General features: G+C 36.5%; 2 protein-coding genes across 3 annotated transcripts in view; both read right to left on the reverse strand.

Moving 5' to 3' along the window:
* Positions 1 to 1,045, reverse strand: part of LOC135221004 (AP-3 complex subunit sigma-1-like) — a 100,915-nt gene extending 99,870 nt beyond the window's left edge. The window contains exon 1 of one of the 2 annotated variants that reach the window (XM_064258719.1): positions 729 to 1,045. In XM_064258719.1, the coding sequence (XP_064114789.1) occupies positions 729 to 797 (69 nt within the window). In that variant the 5' untranslated portion in view covers positions 798 to 1,045. The remainder of the gene's footprint in view (positions 1 to 728) is intronic. The other variant, XM_064258720.1, reaches the window with a different exon arrangement.
* A 4,721-nt stretch (positions 1,046 to 5,766) lies between these two features.
* LOC135221005 (aminopeptidase N-like) overlaps positions 5,767 to 23,709 on the reverse strand; it is a 36,702-nt gene continuing 18,759 nt past the window's right edge. The window contains exons 3-18 of the mRNA XM_064258721.1: positions 20,988 to 21,224; positions 20,626 to 20,828; positions 20,306 to 20,461; positions 18,059 to 18,189; positions 16,899 to 17,073; positions 15,431 to 15,614; positions 13,751 to 13,910; positions 13,360 to 13,441; positions 12,803 to 12,986; positions 11,308 to 11,629; positions 9,829 to 9,971; positions 9,527 to 9,720; positions 9,058 to 9,228; positions 7,157 to 7,300; positions 6,360 to 6,438; positions 5,767 to 5,982 (exon numbers count right to left, since the gene is read on the reverse strand). Coding sequence (XP_064114791.1) covers positions 5,809 to 5,982; positions 6,360 to 6,438; positions 7,157 to 7,300; positions 9,058 to 9,228; positions 9,527 to 9,720; positions 9,829 to 9,971; positions 11,308 to 11,629; positions 12,803 to 12,986; positions 13,360 to 13,441; positions 13,751 to 13,910; positions 15,431 to 15,614; positions 16,899 to 17,073; positions 18,059 to 18,189; positions 20,306 to 20,461; positions 20,626 to 20,828; positions 20,988 to 21,224 — 2,739 coding nt within the window. The 3' untranslated portion in view covers positions 5,767 to 5,808. The remainder of the gene's footprint in view (positions 5,983 to 6,359; positions 6,439 to 7,156; positions 7,301 to 9,057; positions 9,229 to 9,526; positions 9,721 to 9,828; positions 9,972 to 11,307; positions 11,630 to 12,802; positions 12,987 to 13,359; positions 13,442 to 13,750; positions 13,911 to 15,430; positions 15,615 to 16,898; positions 17,074 to 18,058; positions 18,190 to 20,305; positions 20,462 to 20,625; positions 20,829 to 20,987; positions 21,225 to 23,709) is intronic.

The following is a 23,709-nucleotide window of genomic DNA, read 5'->3' on the forward strand; positions in this document are numbered from 1 at the left end:
AATGGGAATGGTTCCTGATACCCGCCTCCCAGCGGCGGGAATGGGTACTAAACCACCTGGCCGACCACTGCGTGTGTCGGAAGTTTTTTAAATTCTGTCGGACTTCAGAAAATACAGCTATATATATACCTGCCAGGTAAGTGTCATGCATAAAATGTATTTTATAGTTTGTCCAGTCCCACTGCAGGGTAGTTTGCATATTTGCGGTATGCAGTTATAGCTGGCTCCTATCTAAGTACCCAGTTGATCTTAACCCTGAGGCTAGCGTGCGCAACGAAACAATACCTCTTGCCAGAACAAATGAGCTCCCCAAGTATATACTTAAATGTGCGGATAAGGCACAAAACACCGTCTGCCACATTCCTACTGACAGCAAACATTAACAAACTTTTCCCCTTAAAAATCCGCGCTCCGCGGACATTTTCTTCCTTTGAAAATCAGCGGTCCGTGAATACACTCAATCCCCACTGAAGATTAAAATTCAGACCTAAAGTTTACTGGAAAAATACGGTAATTGACAGGCTGGTATATTAGGTAAACTAGGACACTAAGACTAGGTAGTAGCCTAAGTACCGGTAAAGCTTTCAATTGAGAATACCTACTAGGCTAGGCTAGGTACTAGGCAGTAGCCTAGGTACCTAGTTACCTAGAATAGCCTAACCTGGTCACTATCTCAGGCTAGAATAATGATGTCCATTAGCTATAACAGACAATCAACAAATACTTACGTAATACTGATAAAACTTGGACAGTCTTGGTTTTCCATGGTTATTAAATACTAAAATCGCCTTAATCATTGTGCCCACTGGTTCCTTGTCGGTCAGGTCATTCAATGGTCATACGTGGAATGAAATGTCAATCACATACGTTAATCAAGTTTCAACTGAATAATTTCAGGTTATAGACGTTCGCCAAGGCTATCCTTCTTCATTTCTCAAGTAAAACTGACCGGTTAACTTTGACATAAACTTGATAAATTGCACGAGTTTAGTTTGACAGCTCAGCCCATGGAGGACGTTCTTTTCCTTTCGACGTTCGGGGTCTCGGTCAAATAATAACAAGCGTTTGGATTAGTGATGTTTCTCAAAACTGGAATTTTAATATAAAATTTAAGCAAGGACAAAGTGCTGGGAATTATTTTGAGGTTATTCTGCATTGAAAGGGAAATTGAAAGTAATGAAGGTTTTGAAGATGTAACAGGAAGAAAACCTCGTACACGCACTATGGAACAGTTGATAGGAGAGGGTGGGAATAAGGATGTTTTTCGGGAGCGCTCATAAAATTCTCTAAGGAAACCGTAAGACATGAAGATGTTGTTACGTACAATTTATAAAGTAAAAAGTGTATTTGTGTTGAATTAAGTACACTATAAAAACCTCACGAGGTTTATTTCTGGATGCCCACCTATCGTCCTTCTGTATTCATTCGAATCATTATGAGTTCTTAATTGTCAGACCTCTCTTTCAGCTCTTGAATAAAATTCTAAAAATCCTAGCCACTAGGACTCAAATGGCTGACTCCTGTTATAATTAGACATTACAATAACTGTTTCAAGGAATTTATTACAGTGTATATATTCTGCATGTAGCATGCGTATGAGCAAATGGTAGTTTATTTCATTTCAATCCATATGTTAATCAGGATTCGGCTGCCATATTGAGATACCTGATATATACTTTGAGGGCTGCACCACTGGTTTACCAGCTATATTTCATAACTCATTTTGCATAAAATAAAACAGTGACGTTTAATTTAGAGGTTTTTGATTTTATAATATCCACATACTAAAAACCCATTCAGTTTCATTTATTCGTACTAAATATTGTAACTTAAATCGGGGAACATGAGTTAAATTTGGATTCTCCTAGTATCTTAATACTGTAATGATTTATTTCTTTTATACAGATGCTTGTATTCTCGATATCTACCAGCAGAATTGTTTCTGGAAAATACAATTAAATTGAGAAGAAGGTTTGAAAGATGTAACAAGAGGAAATTCGCAGTTGCATTGTAAAACCTTTACAGTATGGCTGAACTGAACTGAATATAAAGTTTAGGCCAAAGGGACCTGTGAGGTCATTCAGCGCTGAAACGATAATTAACAACAAAAATGTCCTTAGTTAATTATTATTTTTGTTCACACACACCACACACACACACACACACACACACACACACATATATATATATATATATATATATATATATATATATATATATATATCTATATATATATATATATATATATATATATCTATATATATATAATATATATATATATAATACTATATATATATATATATTATAATATATATATATATATATATATATATATATATATATATATATAGATATATATATATATAGATAAATTATATATATATTATACATAAATATATATATATTATATAAATATATAATATATATACTAAATATTATAAATATATATCGGTTTTAATATATATTATATATATAATATATAATTTATTTAATATTATATATATATAAATATAGGATTCATCCTAATGGCCGCCCCCTCCCAACCCCCATGAAAGATTTCTAGATCCGCCACTGATTAACAACAAAAGGTCTGAATGGTGTAACAGGAGGAAAACCTCGCAGTTGCGCCACGAAACAACTCTGTAGGAGAGGGTGGAGAGTAAGACGGGGAGAAAAAGAATATAAAAGAAGTTACAGTAAAAGGAACGAAAGGGGTTAATTGCAGATAGGGACCGAAGAAACGCTGCATAGAACCTTAAGCAATGCCTACAGAGTAAGATGGAAGAAGATATGAACAGAGGTACACTAAAACGAATGAGAAGAGTTGCAGCTAGGGGCTGAAGGGTCACTGCAAAGAAGCTTAAGTAATGTCTGACGACACTAACTTCCCCCCCCCCCCACCCCCAACACCCTCGGAGTAAGACAAATACCAAGCTTATTCATTAACACATTCCGATCACGCCCACAAGCCGGAACTGGTTTGATTAGAATCCTTTGAAAACAATTTCAACTCATCTTTCAAACGAGTGTCTAAACCTGCTCCTGGATATTCAGTTGATAAAAACGACACAATGCTAATTCACACATTAACGGCATTGTAATATATTCTTGTTCACAGACGATCTATCACTGAAAGTATTCCAGAAGAAACTAGACGACGGTCTAAACCCGTCCATGTTTATTTGCATATCCTACAATGGATCTTTCCTGGTCAAGATACTCGTATTTACCAGAACAGTTGCACACGGAACTGTGATGGGAGAAATCGAACAGATGACAGTAAGATTGATAGAAGAAGAACAGTAAGAGTTTAGATAAAGGAATACGTAAAGCGTGACGGTCAAGTGTTTATTACGAACAAAGTAAAGGGAAAAAGTTGTATGTGGCACATATGGATCTAGAAAAAGTTTATGACAATCATGGAGGCAACGTGGAAGGTATTGGGGATGCATGATACAGCAAATAAGTTGATGACGATTGTAAGTTTTCTCATGGAAGTAAAGTGTTGTTAGAATATGCAGATTGCAGAGTAAATGGTTTGGAGTAAAAGTGATCCTAAAGCAAAGGTGTGTCACATCTCCGGAGCTGTTTATTATATTCATATATTATTAAGTGGTGTGTGAAGACATTGAAAGGCCAGTACTAGACGCAGGCGTAAAATTGTGGGTTGAGTTGAGTTAAATATAGAATTTAAGCCAAAGGCCATGCACTGGGACCTATAAGGACATTCAGCACTGAAATGGAAATTAACAGTAAAAGGTTTGAAAGGTTTAACAAAGAAAAACTTCGCAATTGCACTATGAATCAAGTGTTAGGAAAGGGTGGAAAGTGAGATGAAGAAAGAGAATATGAAAGGAGGTGCAGTAAAAGAACGAAAGTGGTTGCAGCTAGGGGCCGAAGGCACGCTGCAAAGTAATGCCTACAGTGCACCGTATGAGGTCCACTGACGGCGCTAGCTCCCTACGGGGCCAAAATTGTGGGATAAGAAAATGAGACGTGACTGGTGTATGGCATGACTGATGTTTGCAAATGGTACGGTAATGATATAAGATTGTGGAAAACTGTAGAAACTACAAGGAGGGTTTGAAAATGTTTGCAAGAGGAAAAAGCTGAGATTAAATATCAGAAAAAAGTAAAGTTAAGATAGAAATTGGAACTGGGAAGTTGGATGAATGAATGTTAATAGTATTGGTTAAATATTGGAAGTGTCTGATTGGGCATGTATTTTGGGAGTGAATATAACAGATGATGGTTGGACGAAAGAAGCGAGTTACAGAATAGCTGAAGCAAAGAGGGTAGCAAGGCGAACAAAAGCTAGAAAAAGATCTGTGTTGTTTAAGATGCCAAGATGGCAACGTATGAAGGGACTGTTGAGCCAACTCTTCTTTATGGTAGTAAGAGTGGAAGCTGAATGCAATTGAAAAAGGAAAAGATTGAAGATAGTGGAATGAACTGTTTGCGTGGTTTATGTGGCGTAAAGAATAGTAAAAAGGTTCGTATAAGTGAAAGGATGGATCAAAGTGTTTTGAGGTGGACTGGGCAAGTAGAAAGAATTTGAAAAGACTGCATAATTTGGATGAGTTAGGAAGCAGAGGAAATGAAAGCCTAGGAATGACTGAATAGATACAGTGAAAGAGGTAATGGAAAGGAAGGGTTTTCATATTTAGGAAGCACGAGCTCATGTGTAAGGTAGAGGTGGATGGCATAGTGTGTTGTGTGTGTGTGTGTGTGTGTGGGTATGATAGGGCTGTTTGATGTACTGCTGATGAGTTTTTTGTGTGAAGTAGGTCATAGACTAGAAGTTGTCTACACAGGTGGTCCATTTAAAACTTATCAGTTAAAAGTAGTAAATTACGTTCCTGATAGTTAGGCAACAGTGGAGGTCGCAGCCAGGAGCGGAAAGGTATAGGAGTTGGAACGAGCCATCTTACCTACAAGACTTTCTGATTACTGGAGGACCTACACGGTACAACACATTACAGTGTTATCTAATTGTTAGTCATTTAAGAGCTTACCCTTTTGTACACAACAAACTAATAATGTATCTTTAATGATTATCAAATAGATCATAACGAACATTCAAACTTTAAATTATTATACAAAATAATTATCAACTACCACAGACTTGATCAGATTATGTATCTAAAATACTCTTACACTGCAATATTGTTTTATTTCCTTTGGAACTACTCTTGAACTTACGGTGCTCTAAGAGGTGCCAGCCTCCTGGTTCTCAGAAACTCTTACTATTTGGGATGAGGTTGCTAAAGTAAATTCACATCAGCCGTGCATTTGATGTCTTGACCAGTCCCCTACGACGCTCCTGATAGGCTGTTGATAAGGCAATCACAGGGCTGGAAACGCTCAGTCTCTCGAGAGAGTTCGCATAGGCAGGATGTATGTTCTATCTCTCCTGAAGGATACGTCTTTCAAACCTACTCCTCAGGAGAGGTGGAACATACTGCATCCTGCCTATGCGAACTCTCGAGGGAGACAGATTTTCCAGCCCTGTGATTGGCTTATCAAAGCCAATCAGGAGCGTCGTAAGGGACTGGTCTAGACATCAAATGCACGGTTGATGTGAATCTACTATAGCTACATGGCCTTTTTTTAATCTTAACTGAAGCTGGTACCCTACTCAATCACAGTTGGGTCGACTGGCTGCGGTAGGCCAGGCTCGAACGACGGACCTTGTTACACGTGACGGCATATAATTAGCAGACAGGATTCTTATATCTGTTGAAGTTCATAATAAAAGGATCGGTGTGCATCAACTCAATACATTTATTAGGAGAGTGGCGCTCAAATTCAGACATTCACCCCCTTCGCAGCATAACCACGCTCCTCCAGCCATTGCATGATGACGCCATAACGGTTTTCCCTCCAGGCAATGTTGTCGGCGACTTTTTGGATCGATCGGCTGACGAGGAGGGACGAATATTCATCGAGCACTTCGGAAATTTCGTCATCAAGTGACACGAGCTGCGAATGAGGAGCGAAAGAAGATCAGCAAAGAAAGTCGTTGTTTTCTTCATCTGGATGACGACCAAATTATTCCTATTAATCTGGGGCCGTTTTCTCCCATTAGCATGGGCGTCATATTATGTTAGGACGCGAAATCATAACGTTTTTTATTCTGGTTCTATACATACGAAGTTCCAATCCTGTCTTTGTTCTGCGCTGTGAATTGACGTTGAAAAGTAATAATAACACCGGTATTTGCAGCAGTGCTGTAGCAGTAAATTTATCATATGGAACTTTCAAACAGCTATCACACGGAAACGGTACTAGCGACTATAGGTGATGATAAGGGTGGTATTAGAATGATTTCTCAATCAAGTAAAATACCCAGTACTCACCTGCAATTTCTCTTCTTCACTGCTGAATGAATCGGACACAGCCTCAATCATTTCGGCCAAGTGAGTTGAAGACTCAAATCTGTGAATGGAAGAAAATTTCATTATAAACATACATACATAATATATATGTATATATATATATATATATATATATATTCATGTAGGCTATACAGGTATATCACATACAACCATTCAGGAAACCGCAAACAACCACATCAGAAGGAAGAACGTTTATCTGAGACGTTTCCCACATACATTGTGCATCTTCAGTCTGCTGAGATAAAAAACATATACATATTAACATTAAATAATTTTTACTTGTTAGATTAAGAATCCTAATTTTATCTAATGTTAATATGTATATGTTTTTATCTCAACAGACTGAAGATGCACATTGTATGTGCGGAACGTCTCAAATAAATGTTCTTCCTTCTTCCTTCTGATGTGGTTGTCTGCAGTTTCCTGAATTTCATATATATATATATATATATATATATATATATATATATATATATATATATATATATATATATATATTTTATCATTTCGGTTCTTAAATTCTTATAAAATCATTGAACACTTTACCTCTCATGATCACCTGGAATTATACCAAGAACTACTGCGATAAAAGGCCTGATCAGAAACGACATTAAATCACTTATATAAAAACAGCCTAATACTTCATTCATAACATTTCATCCTCTGTTAACAAAGCCTATTGAATAAACAGAAATCAAGTGAGATCATAAGATATCTACACCAAATAAAAAACATTTAAATAAGACCAAATCTCTTACAGGTAAATAATTCGGCGAATATTATTCCAGAGGAAATTCCAGGCGACCTGCTTTCCAGCTGGTCGCTTGGCGACCGAGGCGAACACCCTCAGAGCATCCGCCTTGCTGATGTCGCTGTTCTCAGCGAATGCCAGATCAAGGTACCTGAGGAACATTTCGCGGAAAAGAGAAATTAGTTTGGATTTTGGTCTTGCGCTTTCTGTCCTCATTTTGTTCAACTCTGTTGAGTGACACTAAAAAGAAATTTTTTTTTTTTTTTGTGGGCGAAAAACTATCACTAGAGTATACGTATATAATGTTCTAAGGTGTCCACAATAATAAAAAAGATGAATAAAAAATAAAGAATAAAATGGAAATAAAAAAGAAATTATACACGAAATATTAAAGATTTTTTTATTATTGTGGACCCCTTAGAAAACAGAATATTTATTTTTATTATTATTATTATTATTATTATTATTATTATTATTATTATTATTATTATTATTATTATTATTATTATTATTATTATTATTATTATTATTATTATTATTATTATTATTATTATTATTATTATCATTCATTAGGAGAGTTACGTTTTATTGAACAGGATGATATGACATTAACTTGCATAACAAGCTTCCACAGGATAAAATTCCCACATGCGATAAGCCAAAAATGGAATGGAATGTAGAATTTAGGTCTAGAGCCAAGCGCTGGCACCTATGATGTCATTCAGTACTGAAAGGGAAACTGATTTTAAAACGAAGGTTCAAAGATGTAGCAGGATAAAAACATCGCAGTTGCGCTATGAAACAATTCTTGGGAAAGAGTGGGAAGTAAGACGGAAGAAAGAATATAAACAAAAGCGCAATAAATGAGGGAATGACAGGGGTGGCAGCTAAGGAGCAGAAGGGACGGTGCAAAGTACCTTAAGTAATGCCAACAGTGCATCGTGTGAGATGCACTGATGGCATTAACCCCCTACGGCGATGTGATACGCAAAAGAACGGTACATAGATTTGTATTTATAGTATCAACCAAAAAATACAAAACAATAAAACAATACAGGTCATTCATAAGAAGCTAATGAAATAATCAAAATACTATAAAACTCAGTAGTTAATCAATACGGAATAAGTGCTTGCGTGCCCCCTCAAGCAAGCAACCCCACATCCAAGAACGTAGAAGTCCTTGGCTCAGAGGAGACATCACAGACCAAAATTCGAAAAGATTAGTTGTATGGTTACCATCCACTTTTAGGCAAGTCAGTGGGACTAATGACAGAAACAAGCATTCACACATAAGATAGAATGTAGAATTTAGGCCAAAGGCTGAGGGCTGATACCTATGAGGTCATTCAAGGCTGAAACGAAAATTGACAGTAAGAAGGTATGAAAGGTGTAACAGGAGGAAAACCTCGTAGTTGCATTACGAATCAAGTGTTAGGAGAGGGTGGAAAGATGGAAATAAGACTGTGAACGTAGATACAATGAAAGGGATGAAAGGGGTTGCAGCTAGGGGCCGAAATAACTATGCAAAGGAGCTTAAGTAATACCTACAGTGCACCACGAGGCGCAGTGACGTGCGCTGACGGCACTACACTAGGCCCCTACGGGAATTGACGCATAAAGATATACTATTTACTTCAACCAATTAAGCGACACTATTACAAGGTGGGATTTAACCACTCCCAGCTACCTCAGCCGATTTTCAGATATAACAAAAATACATTAAATATTTCAGAATTTGAAAACAATTCGTTGGATGTGGAAGCTGTACCTCACTGAAGTTCCAAATATTATTATAAATAAATAAGATGACTTTAAGAGGGATGCAAATGATGCAATTAGTGGGGAATTCTTTCCTTAAACAATAAAAGAGTGACTTATTTCTAAAAAGAGGAAATGGAGGCTACGAACTTTAAAAGCACTTCACTGTCTCTGCTGCATCCGAGGGCAATCAGAAGTCTGAGTTTTTCAGAGCGGCTGTTGGATAAAAGATACTTATTCCACGCGAAGCTCCATTCTTTCACGCCTCCCTCGGCTATGGCGGAGCAGTAGACCGTCGACCTTAGGTTTGGATTTATGATTCTGAAACAAAAGATGTCTTTAGAAATACGATGCAATGTAGGTACTCGATCTCTCTCCCCACTCTCTTTCTCATACATCTATACACAAAATCTCTCTCGTACAGATACTGAGAACTCACGAAAGGAATTGTACCTTTGTCTCACAAATATACAAAATTCTCTCTCTCTCTCTCTCTCTCTCTCTCTCTCTCTCTCTCTCTCTCTCTCTCTTTCTCTCTCTCTCAAGCAGAGAATGAACGCTATTCTAGAGTGAAGGTCACAGCGCTGAGATGAAATCGCATAAAAATTACATAGTCTACCTGTTAACTTCATCAGGGTTCTCAATCCATTCACTAAAAAGTCTCGTTGAATATAAGACGCAATCCTCTTGTCGAAGATCACAAGCCCAGGCAAGGACCAGCATTTGTTTGAATATTTCTTGTTGATCCTTATTATCCAAGACATCGAATCCGAACTCTTCGTAAAGTGGCATGATCAGATCAAGAAGGAATTTCTGCGAGGATTTAAAAATCGACGTGTTATTTAAATATAATAAAGTAGAGATATAGATTTCTGTTAATTTCTCAAGTTACTGAACTGATATATCTATATATATATATACCTTGAATGGCTCACTTGCTGCGGTTCTCGATAACATGAGTTCCATGTAGTCCAAATGATTAAGAGCAGAAGCCCAAGGGAGATATTCCTTCTCCTCGCGAAGGTATGAGAAGAAATCAAGAGTGGATGAGTAAGGTAGGTAGCCTGTTGGGAAATAAAAAATGTAAATGAATACCATTGAAACATTGCCAGGAGAATTGTCTGGGAAACTTCCAATTGTTTGTTTGTTTGTATGGTGTTTTTACGTTGCATAGAACCAGTGGTTATTCAGCAACGGGACCAACGGCTTTATGTGACTTCCGAACCACGTTGAGAGTGAACTTCTATCACCAGAAATACACATCTCTGACCCCTCAGTGGAATGTCCTGGGAATCGAACTCGCGGCCACCGACCACCCGAGTGAATCTTCCAAGAATATGGAGGTTCGCCATACCATGAAGTTTAAAATTAGAACACCTTGAAAAAAAATGCAGCACTGACATTTTCATTCATCAAAACTTAGCAAAGTACGCAACACGATTCTTCAGTATATTCATGTAAGTAAAACGTTAAATTTCCATACTGACAAAAATCATGACAACATCTTGGGAAATTCTAAGCAAAGAGTTGAAATTTTAAAAGTAACAGAATTCCAAAGTAAGAGAACGCTGTAGCCATAGTAGGTTTCATCCGTCTAATTCAAGTGTTATTCAATTCTTCGAAACATTGGGAAAAATTTAAGTGAAGAGCAAGCATAATGAAATCTGCGCAAGAGATGGGACAAGTATAGAAGAAGATGAAGGCATCTTCAGAGAAGAGACCGCAGATATAACAAAATTATATTTTGCGTAGTTCTGCTAAGGACCCGTGCTAAAACCTGAAAAAATCGCTGGGGACATTTTAATATCACATGGCTGCGAATAGTTCCTAACATGGTGTGATCCAAGATTAAGGCAGAACAGGCGATTGGTCAGATGGTTGTGAGATTACGAAACCTTAAAAAAACATCATATTTTGATTACTTATACTACAAAAGCAAATGAGCAATGAAACATTGGTTAGATCCACATAATCAATTTAGATATCTTTCTCACTTCTCTCTTGAGTTCGTCCCTTAGAATTAAAACGAGTTCGATTTTGAAACCAATAACCAATTTATTATAAACTTTCTTTTACCTTTTGTTTCAATTCACAATCTTCCTAGAAAATATTAATTCACATTTCTCTCATGTCCATAAACTTAATACCACTCTGCTGCATATTAAATGGAGGCCCTTTACTATAATCTCGAAGAATTTAGTATTGTCAATACTAACTCTTTTCGTAGTCACTGATAAATGTTTGCTCATTTTCAAATATTTTCACTACAACACCCTATACCAAAAGGAGAATCTTTGAAGTGTTAAAAGTGAAAGCCAACAATATTCGTTGCTCTGAAATTTAAAGATAAACTCTATTAATTTGCTATCTTAATATCTGATTCAAAACGAGAAATCCCACCTGCTTGTGACAGGTGTGCGTGATCGTCAAGTATCTGGGCTCTGTTGAGGGGATGGATTGCCTCGGGATCAGTTTCCAACTGGTTCAGGAGCAAATCCCAGTTGCTGTCGTCGTAATTCACTCTGTAGAAACCTGTCTCTTGGATGTTGAAGATGACCCACTGATCCTTCCCCGGCAGGGAACCTACGGCGATTTCTCTCTCCTCCTTCGTCATCCAAACCATTGGCTGTGTTTTCTCAAAATTCGGATTGTCCTGGCTCGTGTATGTCAAAGGGATCCACCAGGTTTCGTCCGTGCTCTCGTGGGAGGACCAAAACCGCTTCTGGAATTATATTTAGCTTACGATTGCATGTTTTATTATTACTTTTATCGTTACTGTTACGATGGAAAATATTCTTATATTTTTAATAGATGATATCACTGAATATTAATCTTCAGTACAGCTACTTAGTTTCCTCTGTTGAGCAACGGTTTTAAATGTTATTAAAAGCAACAAAGCTTCAAATTCGTGGAGTTTGTTACTAACGAGATATGTCAGTCGGAAAAAAATATTTGCTAGTTAGCATAATGATCTTAAAACCACGCTAAACATAGCAGATGGTCAAACGAACACAACTGATGATTGTCTGTCTAAAAGTGTGCTCTTTTTAGGGTACCTGACCTTCTGTGTTGAAAAAGAAACACGCTAAAATGTCAATGGTATGTCTTGTGCTGCAAAAATTTGGTGTATTATACTCTATAAGTAGATAAACGTAATAAGCTACATTATGATACAGTTTTTTTGCAAAGCCACATATTTCAAAGGAATTCATCTTGCAGACGAATATCTGGGAATTGAATAACAAGTAAATAAATCTCTGAAAAGAATAAGTACAAAATACAGGAAGAGAATAAAAGAAATGTTATTTGACCACAAACGTAATATTGATGACAGTGGTATATTACAAGGAATATTTCACAGTATGTATGTAAGTATATTATTTTTTTTTTTTGGTTAAAAAATAATAATATACGTACATACATACGTACGTACATACATACTGTATATTGTTTTGTATATTATTATGATTATTATTATTTTTTTTTTTGGTTAAAAAAATGATAATAATATACGTACATACATACGTACGTACATACATACTGTGAAATATTGCTTGTAATATATTATTATTATTATTATTATTATTATTATTATTATTATTATTATTATTATTATTATTATTATTATTATTATTATTATTATTCAGAAGATGAACCCTATTCATTTGGATGAAGCCCCTGGGGGTCAGTGACATGAAATTTAAGATTCCAAAGAATATTAAGGTGTTCATTTGAAAGAAGTAAAAGAAGGTAACAGGAAATACTGAAAGAAATCTATTATTAGAAAAGAAGAAAATAAATGATCAAATGAATAAATACATGAATATAACCGTAAGTGAATTGTAAAATACAAGTCGCGGTTAAATGTAAATGATTACATTATGTTTTAGACTACCTGCGAAATAATGGCCGAGGTTCCATCCTCCGATCTATTGACAGTTATGACGGGATATCCTGCTTGAAGCGTCCACGTGTCCATGACTTCCTTCATGGTCATGTCTTGGGGCAAAGTTCCGTCTTCGTGGCCAGCAGTCGTCAGGTGCCTGAACAGGTAATCTTGATAGGCGTTGCTGTACTCGCTGTAAGAATGATGGAAATCCATAATTGTGGTTCATAAGGCTGATCGGTAAGCTTGTCACTTGACCAATAATGAATTTCTGCTCCTTATATAAGACGTACATTTTTATATTTTAAGACATTAAGCTACGAGTATCGTTTAACACTTCTACTTCTTTGGATTTTACATTTATTAGACATTCATGGTGCTACTACAGTTTTGTAATAAAAGGATATTTTGTATATGTATACCAGTAAGCGTGCTTTGCTGCTAAACGTCCTTCCTGACGCATATCACAACTAAAATTAACTAAAAGCAAATATGCTAACTTCTGTTTAACTAGAAAGTTTTAGGCCTACCAAAAAGAACAGAACAAAAGCAAAATTGAAACTTACTATTCCAAAAGGTATGAGTTTAGTCCATTGACGAAGGTTTGCTCCGTTAGTATGTGGTTCATCATCCTATTCAAAGAACCACCTGAAGGTCCAAAAACAGATGAAAGTACAGTAATACAGTGTTGAATTAAAAGAATTTAAAAAATTCTCACGTTTAATTTGTCTCAGAATTGAGATAATTGTATGGTCGCTGTTACGACCTCCTTTTTCAAACAACTTTTCAAACTGAATTTCAGAGCAATCTTAGATAAATACTGATTAGTCCATTAAATCTACATCTTCATAGAAAAAATCCGATGAATGGCCAACTATAGAGCAATTAGGTAACTGGGATTTGCGATATCCCGCTCAATACCAAAATTCCGGGGAAGAACATTCAAGAGATGCAAACCTTTTCGGTAGGTAATATCGTCGATTATTGTGTTTATGTCGTCAGTGCTGCTCACATTCTTTATCACAGGATGAGAGGAAGTCTCGTTAGAGTCGACTTCAAGGGCTAACTGGACTACATCGAAAACATATTGGTCAAGCATTTTCCAAGCAGGTTCAACCTAAAGAACACAAGAGTGGAGGCGTCTTAAAGCTGAAGGGTCGTAGGGAAGAACGTATTAGACCAATTGGTCTTCAACAACCTTATGAAGAAAATAAAAATGATAGTGTTGGAAAATTCTTATTTAAAGAAGAACATAATGAAATAAGAAAAGAGGCCTTAAATAAGATGTGGAAAAGAGAGAGAGAGAGAAAAAAAGAATTACAGAACTTAACAATTAAAAATAACTCCTACGATAAACAGGCGCCGTTGTAAAGGCATTGCCTCGACCCATAACCAACCAACCAAAAGCATTCACACAGTTCCGTGCAACGTAAAAACACCATACAAAAAAAAAAAAAAAAGAAAAAAAGCATTCAGGTCCTTGAAATAGTAATGGATCAGGTCCCTATCAATTCACTCATGGAAATTAGTAAACAGCCACCATAATTATACCTCTAGCTTTCAACGAAAATTTAGAAATACAATCATTGCTGAAACATGAAACAAATGATAATATATTTTTAATATATATATATATATATATTATATATATAATATATATATATAATATATAAATATACATATACATACATCGAGCTACAAATGTCCTTTAATATCTAATTTGCTCTACCTCAGAATTAATATATTTTCATATATGCTTAACCGAAGGGGAATTTTTTTGGGCGATAAGAGAATTGTCGGCGCCCGGGAGCCGACAATTCTCTTATCTCCTAAAAAAATTCCCTTTTGGTTAAGCATATATGAAAATATATTAATTCTGAGGTAAAGCGAATTAGATATTATAGGACATTTGTAGCTCGTAGCTCGATGTATGTATATGAATCACGGGTAATGGTTGATATGGAACATATATATTCTTTATTTATTATATAATATATATATATATATATATATAGATATATATATATAATATATATATTATATTATATAAATATATATATCTATATATATATATATATATATATATATATATATATATTATAATATATAACTATAATATCAGCTTAGGGTCAAAATAGAATCTTGGGGTATGCCCATGACATGAGATGAACCTACACAAAAGGAATTTCCAATTATTTCTAAAATCTACAATGGAAACTATAGAAAAATTAAAGTGGATACTGAGAAATAAAAGCAATTCGGATTACGTAATGCTTGTAATGTATATATCTGCGAGAATTTCGTATAAGTAAATGGATAACAAAAATCATTCCACTTTCAATACGAAAAACTCTGTAGGGTGATGGGGTTTAGCTTATGCTACCATTGTATCGTCTCTAAATAACAGTTGAATCCACAATATCATAATTGTTTGTTTGTATGATGTTTTTACGTTGCATGGAACCAGTGGTTATTCAGCAACGGGACCAACGGCTTTACGTGACTCCCGAACCACGAATATCATAATTGTAAATGTTAATATTTTACTGAAACTAACTACCTCCACCTGTGTAACAGCACATAAGCACAGAACCACAAATACTGTCAATAACATTACTTCAATTGGATCAAACTCACGTGATTAACCCCCAAGTATTCCATATATTTGGCGAATCCTTCGTTCAGCCAGAGATGACTCCACCACCCCATGGTGACCAGGTCTCCGAACCACTGATGAGCAGTCTCATGAGAAACGACCTTCGCCACCATTTGCTTCTCTGCCTCGGTTTGCACTTCGGGGTCAAACAACATCATGTCCTCCCTGAAGAATAGGATTTGATTTGACTTGTGGTCATCAAAGTTGGCTTTGGCTTGGGATATGGAATTGAGGCCAAAGGCTATTCAGCGCTGAAAATAATGGGGGAATCAATTGTTAAGGTTGAGATGAATATAGAATTTACGACAAAGGCCAAGCATTGGGACCTATGACGTCATTCAGGGCTGAAATGGAAATTGACAGTGAAAGGTTTGAAAGGTGTTACAGGAGGAAAACCTCGCAGTTGCACTATGAATCAAGTGTTGGGAGAGGTTGGAAAGTAAGATGAAGAAAGAGAATAGGAAAGGAGGTACAGTAAAAGGAACGAAAGTGGTTGCAGCTAGGGGCCGAGGGCACGCTGCAAAGAACCTTAAGTAATGCCTACAGTGCACCGCATGGGGGTCCAATGACGGCACTACCCCACTTCGGGGTCAATTGTTAGGAGACAGTGGGAAGTCAGATGGAAGAAAGAGAATATGAACGGAGGTACAGTAAAAGAAATGAAAGTGGTCGCAGCTAGGGGACGAGGGGACATAGCAGCAAACCTCAAGTAATGCCTACAGTGCACCGCGTGAGGTGAGCTGACGGCATTAACAGCGCCCCCCACCCCCTAAACAAGGAGACATCTAGGTTATAGACATCGGAAGGAAATTGAATAAGAACATAAAATTTTGTTCTAAGAGGAAAGGTACTCACGAAGAAATATATATATGTAATACATATATTATATATACAAACACACACTACAAAAGTATGTGAAGTAAATTTTAATGGGAGGCCAGCCTCCTTAATATAAATACATAACATACCGACATTGAGATTGAACCCAGGTCTTTCAATTGAAAGGCAAGGGAGCAACAAACTGACCCACACACGTCATATCAATAATTGGAACCTAAGTACTTCTGCACCTGTGGCTTTTACCTAGGCAGGTTTACTGCCTGGCATACCAGGGAGTTTTACCCATCTGTGACCCAACTGATAGTCTTTCACTCGAATTATCCCTTCTGAGAGGAATCTTAATAAAGGCTCACTTCATATTATAAAATCTTACCTTTCCACCTGCAAAAATATTCATATGACCTACGGGCTGCTCTATGAGAAAGAGCCCGTGCTGGCATGAGGCCAGCTTAATCTTCAATCACAACAACATAGCCCGTCCCCAAGTGAGGGACAATTTGGATGTTAATGTTGAGGTACAAAGTCTCCAGTGCCTATGAACTACGTTCAAGTATTAAAAATGTTGGGTTTAGTTCAGTCCAATGAGAGTAAATATAATGGTCTTCTTACTTGAAAATGATCATTCCCCAGTTCTCCATGGCTCCACCGAATTCCACAAACGCTGCAATGTCCATTTTAGGCATCACATATGGAATTCTCAGGTATTCTGCGTAGAATGTCAGGACGTCAGGCCCCATTTCCAAGGCATACTGAGAGTGGCTAATCTCCTGGCTTCGAGACCACGCTTTTAGTGAGAGAGACGAAAAACACTTCAAAATTAAGTAAACAGGACATGAACATGTACATTGTGCAACAAGAAAAGTCCGTTTATTCCTCATATTTCTATTTTATATTCTGTCTTCTATATTCTATATGCTAATGCTTTCTTGTTGAACAGGCTGCATGATACTCATTTCATAACAATCACTTCATCTTTTTATCTTTCGTTATTTATCGTTTATAGTTTGTTCTTTATTATGATATTCATTTTTCCATACTGGCCAGCTTTCCTTACTAAAGCCCCATGATTTGTAACATTCTGCTTTATCAACTAGAGTTACAGTTTAGTTAATAATAATAATAATAATAATAATAATAATAATAATAATAATAATAATAATAATAATAATAATAATAATAATAATAATAATAATAATAATAATAATATATTCTATTGAAGGAGATTGCTGCTTCAGCTGCGTTTGTTTTAGAGAAGTTCTTTTCTCTTCTTCTTATTACGGCTTTTTCGGTACTATTTAGGTTGGCGAGTAACGCGCTTATTCGATACATGTGAAAAGTCAAGGTAAACGAATTTTACGGAGTTCATATATATTGAAAAATTCGTTTGCCTTGACTTTTCATATGTATCCAATAGGCGCGTTACTCGCCAACCTAAATAGTACTGAAGAAGCCGTAATAAGAAGAATAGAAAAGAACTCCTCCAATAGAACAGGCTTGAAAGAGGGTCTTCTACCTAATAATAATAATAATAATAATAATAATAATAATAATAATAATAATAATAATACTGTTGATACTCTACGATCCAATTGCAGTAACTCAAATTACAATGGTAATAACCACAATGATAAGAGACACATACATACAAAGGACGCCAGAAATATAACTGGATGTCACTAACGTACTTGCCCGTATAGCATGGAATGGAATATGAGATTTAGGCACAAAGGCAAGCGCTGGGACCCATGGGGTCACTCAGCGCTACTCACCAGTATAAGGAAAACCTTCGACAGTCTCAGTGCCGTTGCTGACGAAATCCGACACGATGAAAGCCACCAGATAGGTCGGCATATATGGGCTGGTCCGGAAGTGGTCCCAGGACCATCCCTCTTGACCTTCTCTGGAACAGAAGAAGAGCGAAATGGGAGTGAGTTTAGTCCTTTGGAATTGGAATAAAAAAATATAAGCCAAAGGACAAACGCTGGAGCCTATGAGGTCATTCTGAGCTGAAAGGGAAATTGAGAGTAAATTGAGTTGAATATAGAATTTAGGCCAGATGCCAAGCACTGGGACCTATGAGGTCATTCAGAGCTGAAATGGAAATTGACAGTAAAAGGTGTGAAAGGTGTAGCAGAAGGTAAACCTCAAAGCAGCTGCACTATGAATCAAGTGTTAGGAGAGGGTGGACAGTAAGATGAAGAAAGAGAATATGAAAGGAGGTACAGTAAAAGGAACGAAAGTGGTTGCAGCTAGGGGGCCGAGGGCACGCTGCAAAGAACCTTAAGTAATGCCTATAGTGCACCGCATGAGGTCCACTGACGGCACTACCCCCCCTACGGAGGGGAAATTGAGTGAAATTTGAGAGTAAAGGAGTTTTAAGGGTGTAACAGTAGGAAAACCTCGCAGTTGCACTATGGAACAATTGTTAGGAGAGGGTAGAAAGTAAGATGGAAGAAAGATGATATGAACGGAGGTGTAGTAAAGGAATGAAAGGTGTCGTAGCTAGGGCTTGAAAGGACGCTACAAGGAACGCTAACCAATGCATACCGTGCAACGCGTGAGGTACTCTGTCGGGGAAGTTTTGCTCTTTGGTGTATAAAACAGAAAGAATAAACTTTGCTTTAACAATGAATACAAACTTGTTCATAATAAAAAAAGATTTGTTGACAGTTGTATACAGAATGACATCAGTAGAACTTGCCTCACACTTTTTAATCTGTCACCACCTGTGCAATAACAAATATGAACTGTATTCTCTATAGGCTATTCAAACATACCATCATACAACCTATTCAGAATTTCTGATATATTCGTAATTCATAGATAACTGAAAAATATGTATACTAATCTTTCATGCAGTATCTTGTAAAGGCTTAAAAATTGAAAGTGGCCTAAGTCTTGAATGTAACAGACAACAGAAAACAATGCTTGTCGTGGAAAAATCATCACCAAGGAAATCAGTTATTTAGTACAAGAAATTCAGACCTCAGGAAGAAATATAAGAATTTTACTGTCCCATTCACACTTTACAAAAACAAAAAACAAAAAATAAGTAAATAATAAAACGAATGTGCTACATCCGTCAACAGAATAAGGAAACAAATGTAAAACAGCCACTGGGTTATAACCCACCCTCATACTAGATTTATTCTTTGATTGATTCTTCAAGACTTGATGCAAATAATTTTCTGTACTAAAAAGATTAATTATTAACAATTTTCAGAAGATTTATCTTTGACAAATCAAAAGAACATTTATAAACTGTTTCATCTTTACAGAGGAGAGATAAAAATTTACAGTAATTTTAAAGAAGGGCACATTTTTTCCTTCCAAAAATTAAGAATCTAACTTTCGAGCTCTTTCAGAAAAAAAAACTTATGGGGAATTTGTTTTCAAAAGGGACTGAAGGGATGGTTCTATGGCATTACGGGGTATGAATTCCGTTAACAGAGGTAGAATTTATTCTTATTCACCCCAAGAAGAACTTATTGGCTGTATGATTGCTGCAAGATGAAGGTGCTCTTAAGAATCGTCGGTGTCTCAGTAATAATTTTCTTTCTTGATGACGATGTTGCATTTCCGCAATGAGCAAGAAGAATCCTACGTTTGAATAAATTACATTTGGTCAACCACTGACGTAGTCTTTTCATAAAGGATGGAGATCATTGGGGTCAGACTTAGTCTTTGTTATATTGGACGTTACAGGATCCACGAACTGCTATGACAACGGATTTTGTATGGTTCTGTCGTCACACCTTCCAAACGCATTATTTGCCTCTGCTGGACACGAAACGTACGGTGCGACCTTCCATGAGATAAGAAAGGTGAAAAGGGCGGTGCTTCCTAGACGCTGAACTAAAGTATTTTGTGGATACGTGTGCTCGTCAAAAGCAATAAACAGGCAAATATATAAGTGTTGTCGAGGTGAGATATAAATGGGGAATAAGAGTTATGAGACCTAATAATCTAGTAAAACAGAGCTGAAATGCAACCCCAATGCTGTTGAATTTTCTTACACAGGTATAGTTTCGACCAAAGGCATGTTGGAGAGGGCTGCCATGGACTCTTCCCTTGCTACGTAGCAATCGAAAGTAGCTTTGAGAGACGGTTCATCGAAACAGGGAAATGCCCTCCTTGCTCCATTGGCTTCGAACTGGGTAAGAGCGACCGGTCTGAAAAAAAAGGGCGATTTCAAGATATCGAAAAGGAGTCAGATTTCCCAAAATGTTGATGAGATGACGGAAGAAATAACAGTTTAATTTTCTTGATATGTAATTCAAGCTTGCTTAAAATTAAGTATTAAAAGCTGAACCATTCTAAACAAAGGATAACTTACACCTCCTTTCCTTCTTCATCGACGTAAGATGATCTGTGGAACCCAATGCCATCCGTGTCAAGATAAGATTCGAAGTCCAGAGAAAAGTTGTAAGCCCTTCCCAGTTCCAATGCTTCTTCTAGCCAGACAAAATAGAAGTTGTGAACCTCATCCACTGATGTTTCTTTGATGGAGATATCAGGGCCTCCATCAAATAAAACAATCTACAAAAAAGCAGATAAATAAATAATAAAAAAAATGAAAAACCAATGACACTACTGTGTCTGAAACACCAACATGAAAGAAATAAGTATAGGTTAACGTTTTGATGATAACAATCACCTTTTTCAAAGGACTTTGGAACTGCATTTGGCGATAATAACCTTAATGGTGTCATCGAAAGTCGTGATATTATCGATGTGAAGCTGGATGACTGACGTTGCCTCCAAGACCTCCAGAACAATATTGATGTGTCCTGCGATGCTGAAGTTCCCGTGGATGAAGGGCTGAAGCCAAACTTCATAATGAATGGGGTTCAGAGAAGTTGGGAGTCGGTACTCGTCCTCTACAGGATTTGGAATATACTTCCGGTTAGAGTGAACTTGCTTCTCCTCTCTGGTCTACAAGAAAATAAATGTTGGTATAATGAATGAGCAGGAGACCATATATGTAATTCTTTATATGAAAATCATGAAGTGAGAGTTCTCTGTGTAGTTAGCTGGTTATAAAGTTAATTTGTTGAATGAATTTCAAATGAGACTGTACAAAAACAGTTTCTAACGCATGTGATAATTCATTTCCTTATAATATCCCATGTGGTTCGTTTTCATATTTTAGTTAATGCCTCATTACAGTTGTATTTGAACATTTCAAACTGAATTCTTCATAAGAATGTTTATGGTAACCGTTTATTCTAAGTAACCCACAAAAAAATGTAAAGTATGCACGTCCAAGACAGTCTTGTAGTTCTTACTGTTTTTCCTGAAGGTACACTAACTTTTTTCTGTCCATGAAATCAAGAATCTTTGATTTGACTTTGGTGTTTAAGGAATTTTAGACCTCAAAGAGATTTCTTTCTGTTTTTGTGAAAACTGCTGATTACATAAGATCCGAATTTCTCTGTTACTATTCGTACGTTAGTGAAGGGCTTGAAGTTTTTACCGTTTCACCATTAGGTAAAAGTGGTTATGATGAGCGATCACCAACTAATTTCTATTGGGCTAAAGGCCTAGCGCTGGCACCCATGAGGTCATTCAGCGCTGAAAGGGAAGTTGACAATAAGAAGGTCTGAAATGTGTAACAGTAGGAAAACCTCGCAGTTCCAATCTGAAACAACTGTGAAGAGAGGGTGGAAAGTCACATGGAAGAAAGAATATGGCCGGAGGTACAATAAAAATGAATGAAAGAGGTTACAGCTAGCGGTCGAAGGGACTCTGGGAAGACCTTTAAGTAATACATACAGTGTCCCATATTATCTAAAGTTTTTGAAAGTCTGTATACTATGCTGATGGTAAAAATCTGTCCCTTAGTTTGCAGTTTGTCTTTTGCAAGGGCGTGGATGTTTGTGATGGTTTTTTGTTTTTAATTCCCAGTATTGTACAGAAAGTCCTGGACTCTAGTCGTGAAGTAGGGTTGCTTGAGTCTTGTCTTACTTCACAGTTTGTTTGTTATTCATTAGATTGATTTCACTCTGTTATTCCTCTTATTTTTTTCCAACTGTTATTTCCCCTTGATGGCTGATGCTTTTCAGTTTATCTGTACTGGGTTCCTTTCCTTATGGGGACGCTTGGGCTCGTAGAATTTTGTTTTCCTACCGGGGTTGAAGTTTGTCTTACAATAATAAATAATAATAATAATAATAACAAAAGTTGAATGTGGAATTTAGGCCAAAGGCCAAGCACATGGACCTAGGAGGTCATTCAGCGCTGAAATGCAAACCGAGTTTGAAAGGTGTAACAGGAGGAAAACCTCGCAGTTGCACTATGAATCTTGTTTAGAGAGGGTGGAAAGTAAGATGAAGAAAGCGAATTTGAAAGGAGGTACAGTAAAAGGAATGAAAGGGGTTGCAACTAAGGCCGAAGGCACGTTGCAAAGAACCTTAAGCAATACCTACAGTGCACCGTTTAAGGTTCACTGATGGCACTATCCCCATAATAATAATAATAATAATAATAATAATAATAATAATAATAATAATAATAATAAGAGGAAGAGGAAGAAGAAAAAGATATAATGTGTAAGTAGATTTGATGACAACCTGAATTTAACCCTTAAACGCCGACTGGACGTATTTTACGTCGACATTTTTTGTCTCTCGGGTGCCGACTGGACGTATTTTACGTCGACATACAAAAGTTTTTTTAAAATTCGCGGAAAAATACTTTTAGGCCTACCAGCCGAAAACTCTTGAATCACGCGCCTTGGGGGATGCTGGGAGTTCACGGATCAAGGTGTTGTTTTGTTTACAATCGTTACGCAGGCGCGCAAGCGCGAATTTCTTTCTTGCCGCACTAAAAAGTATCTGTGACACATCTCTGAAATTATTTCGTCACTTTGACATAATTTTTGTACCATTTTAAATTAGCCGTTACATAGAGTATTATATATGAAAATGTGCGCATTTTTATGTAGAATACAACAAAAAAATACTCATGATTGTAGCTTTTATCAGTTTTAAGATATTTTCATATAAATAACGATAAGTGCCAAAATTTCAACCTTCGGTCAACTTTGACTCTACCGAAATGGTCGAAAAACGCAATTGTAAGCTAAAACTCTTATATTTTTGTAATATTCAATCATTTAAATTAATTTTGCAACTAATTGGAAGTGTCTAGCACAATATTTCGATTTATGGTGAATTTATGAAAAAACTTTTTCCTTACGTCCGCGCGGTAACTCTTCCGAAAATAATCATACATGCGATTGTGGTAATGTTTGCACCATTTTAAATTAGCCGTTACATAACGTTTTATATATGAAAATGTGCGCAATTTCATGTATAATACAACAATAAATAGTTGAAGGTTGTAGCTATTCTCATTTTCAAAATATTTGCATATAAATCACGATAAATAGAAAAAAAACCACGTTCGGTCAAATTTG

Source organism: Macrobrachium nipponense, chromosome 2 (assembly GCF_015104395.2).
Source record: "Macrobrachium nipponense isolate FS-2020 chromosome 2, ASM1510439v2, whole genome shotgun sequence".
NCBI classification, from domain to species: domain Eukaryota; kingdom Metazoa; phylum Arthropoda; class Malacostraca; order Decapoda; family Palaemonidae; genus Macrobrachium; species Macrobrachium nipponense.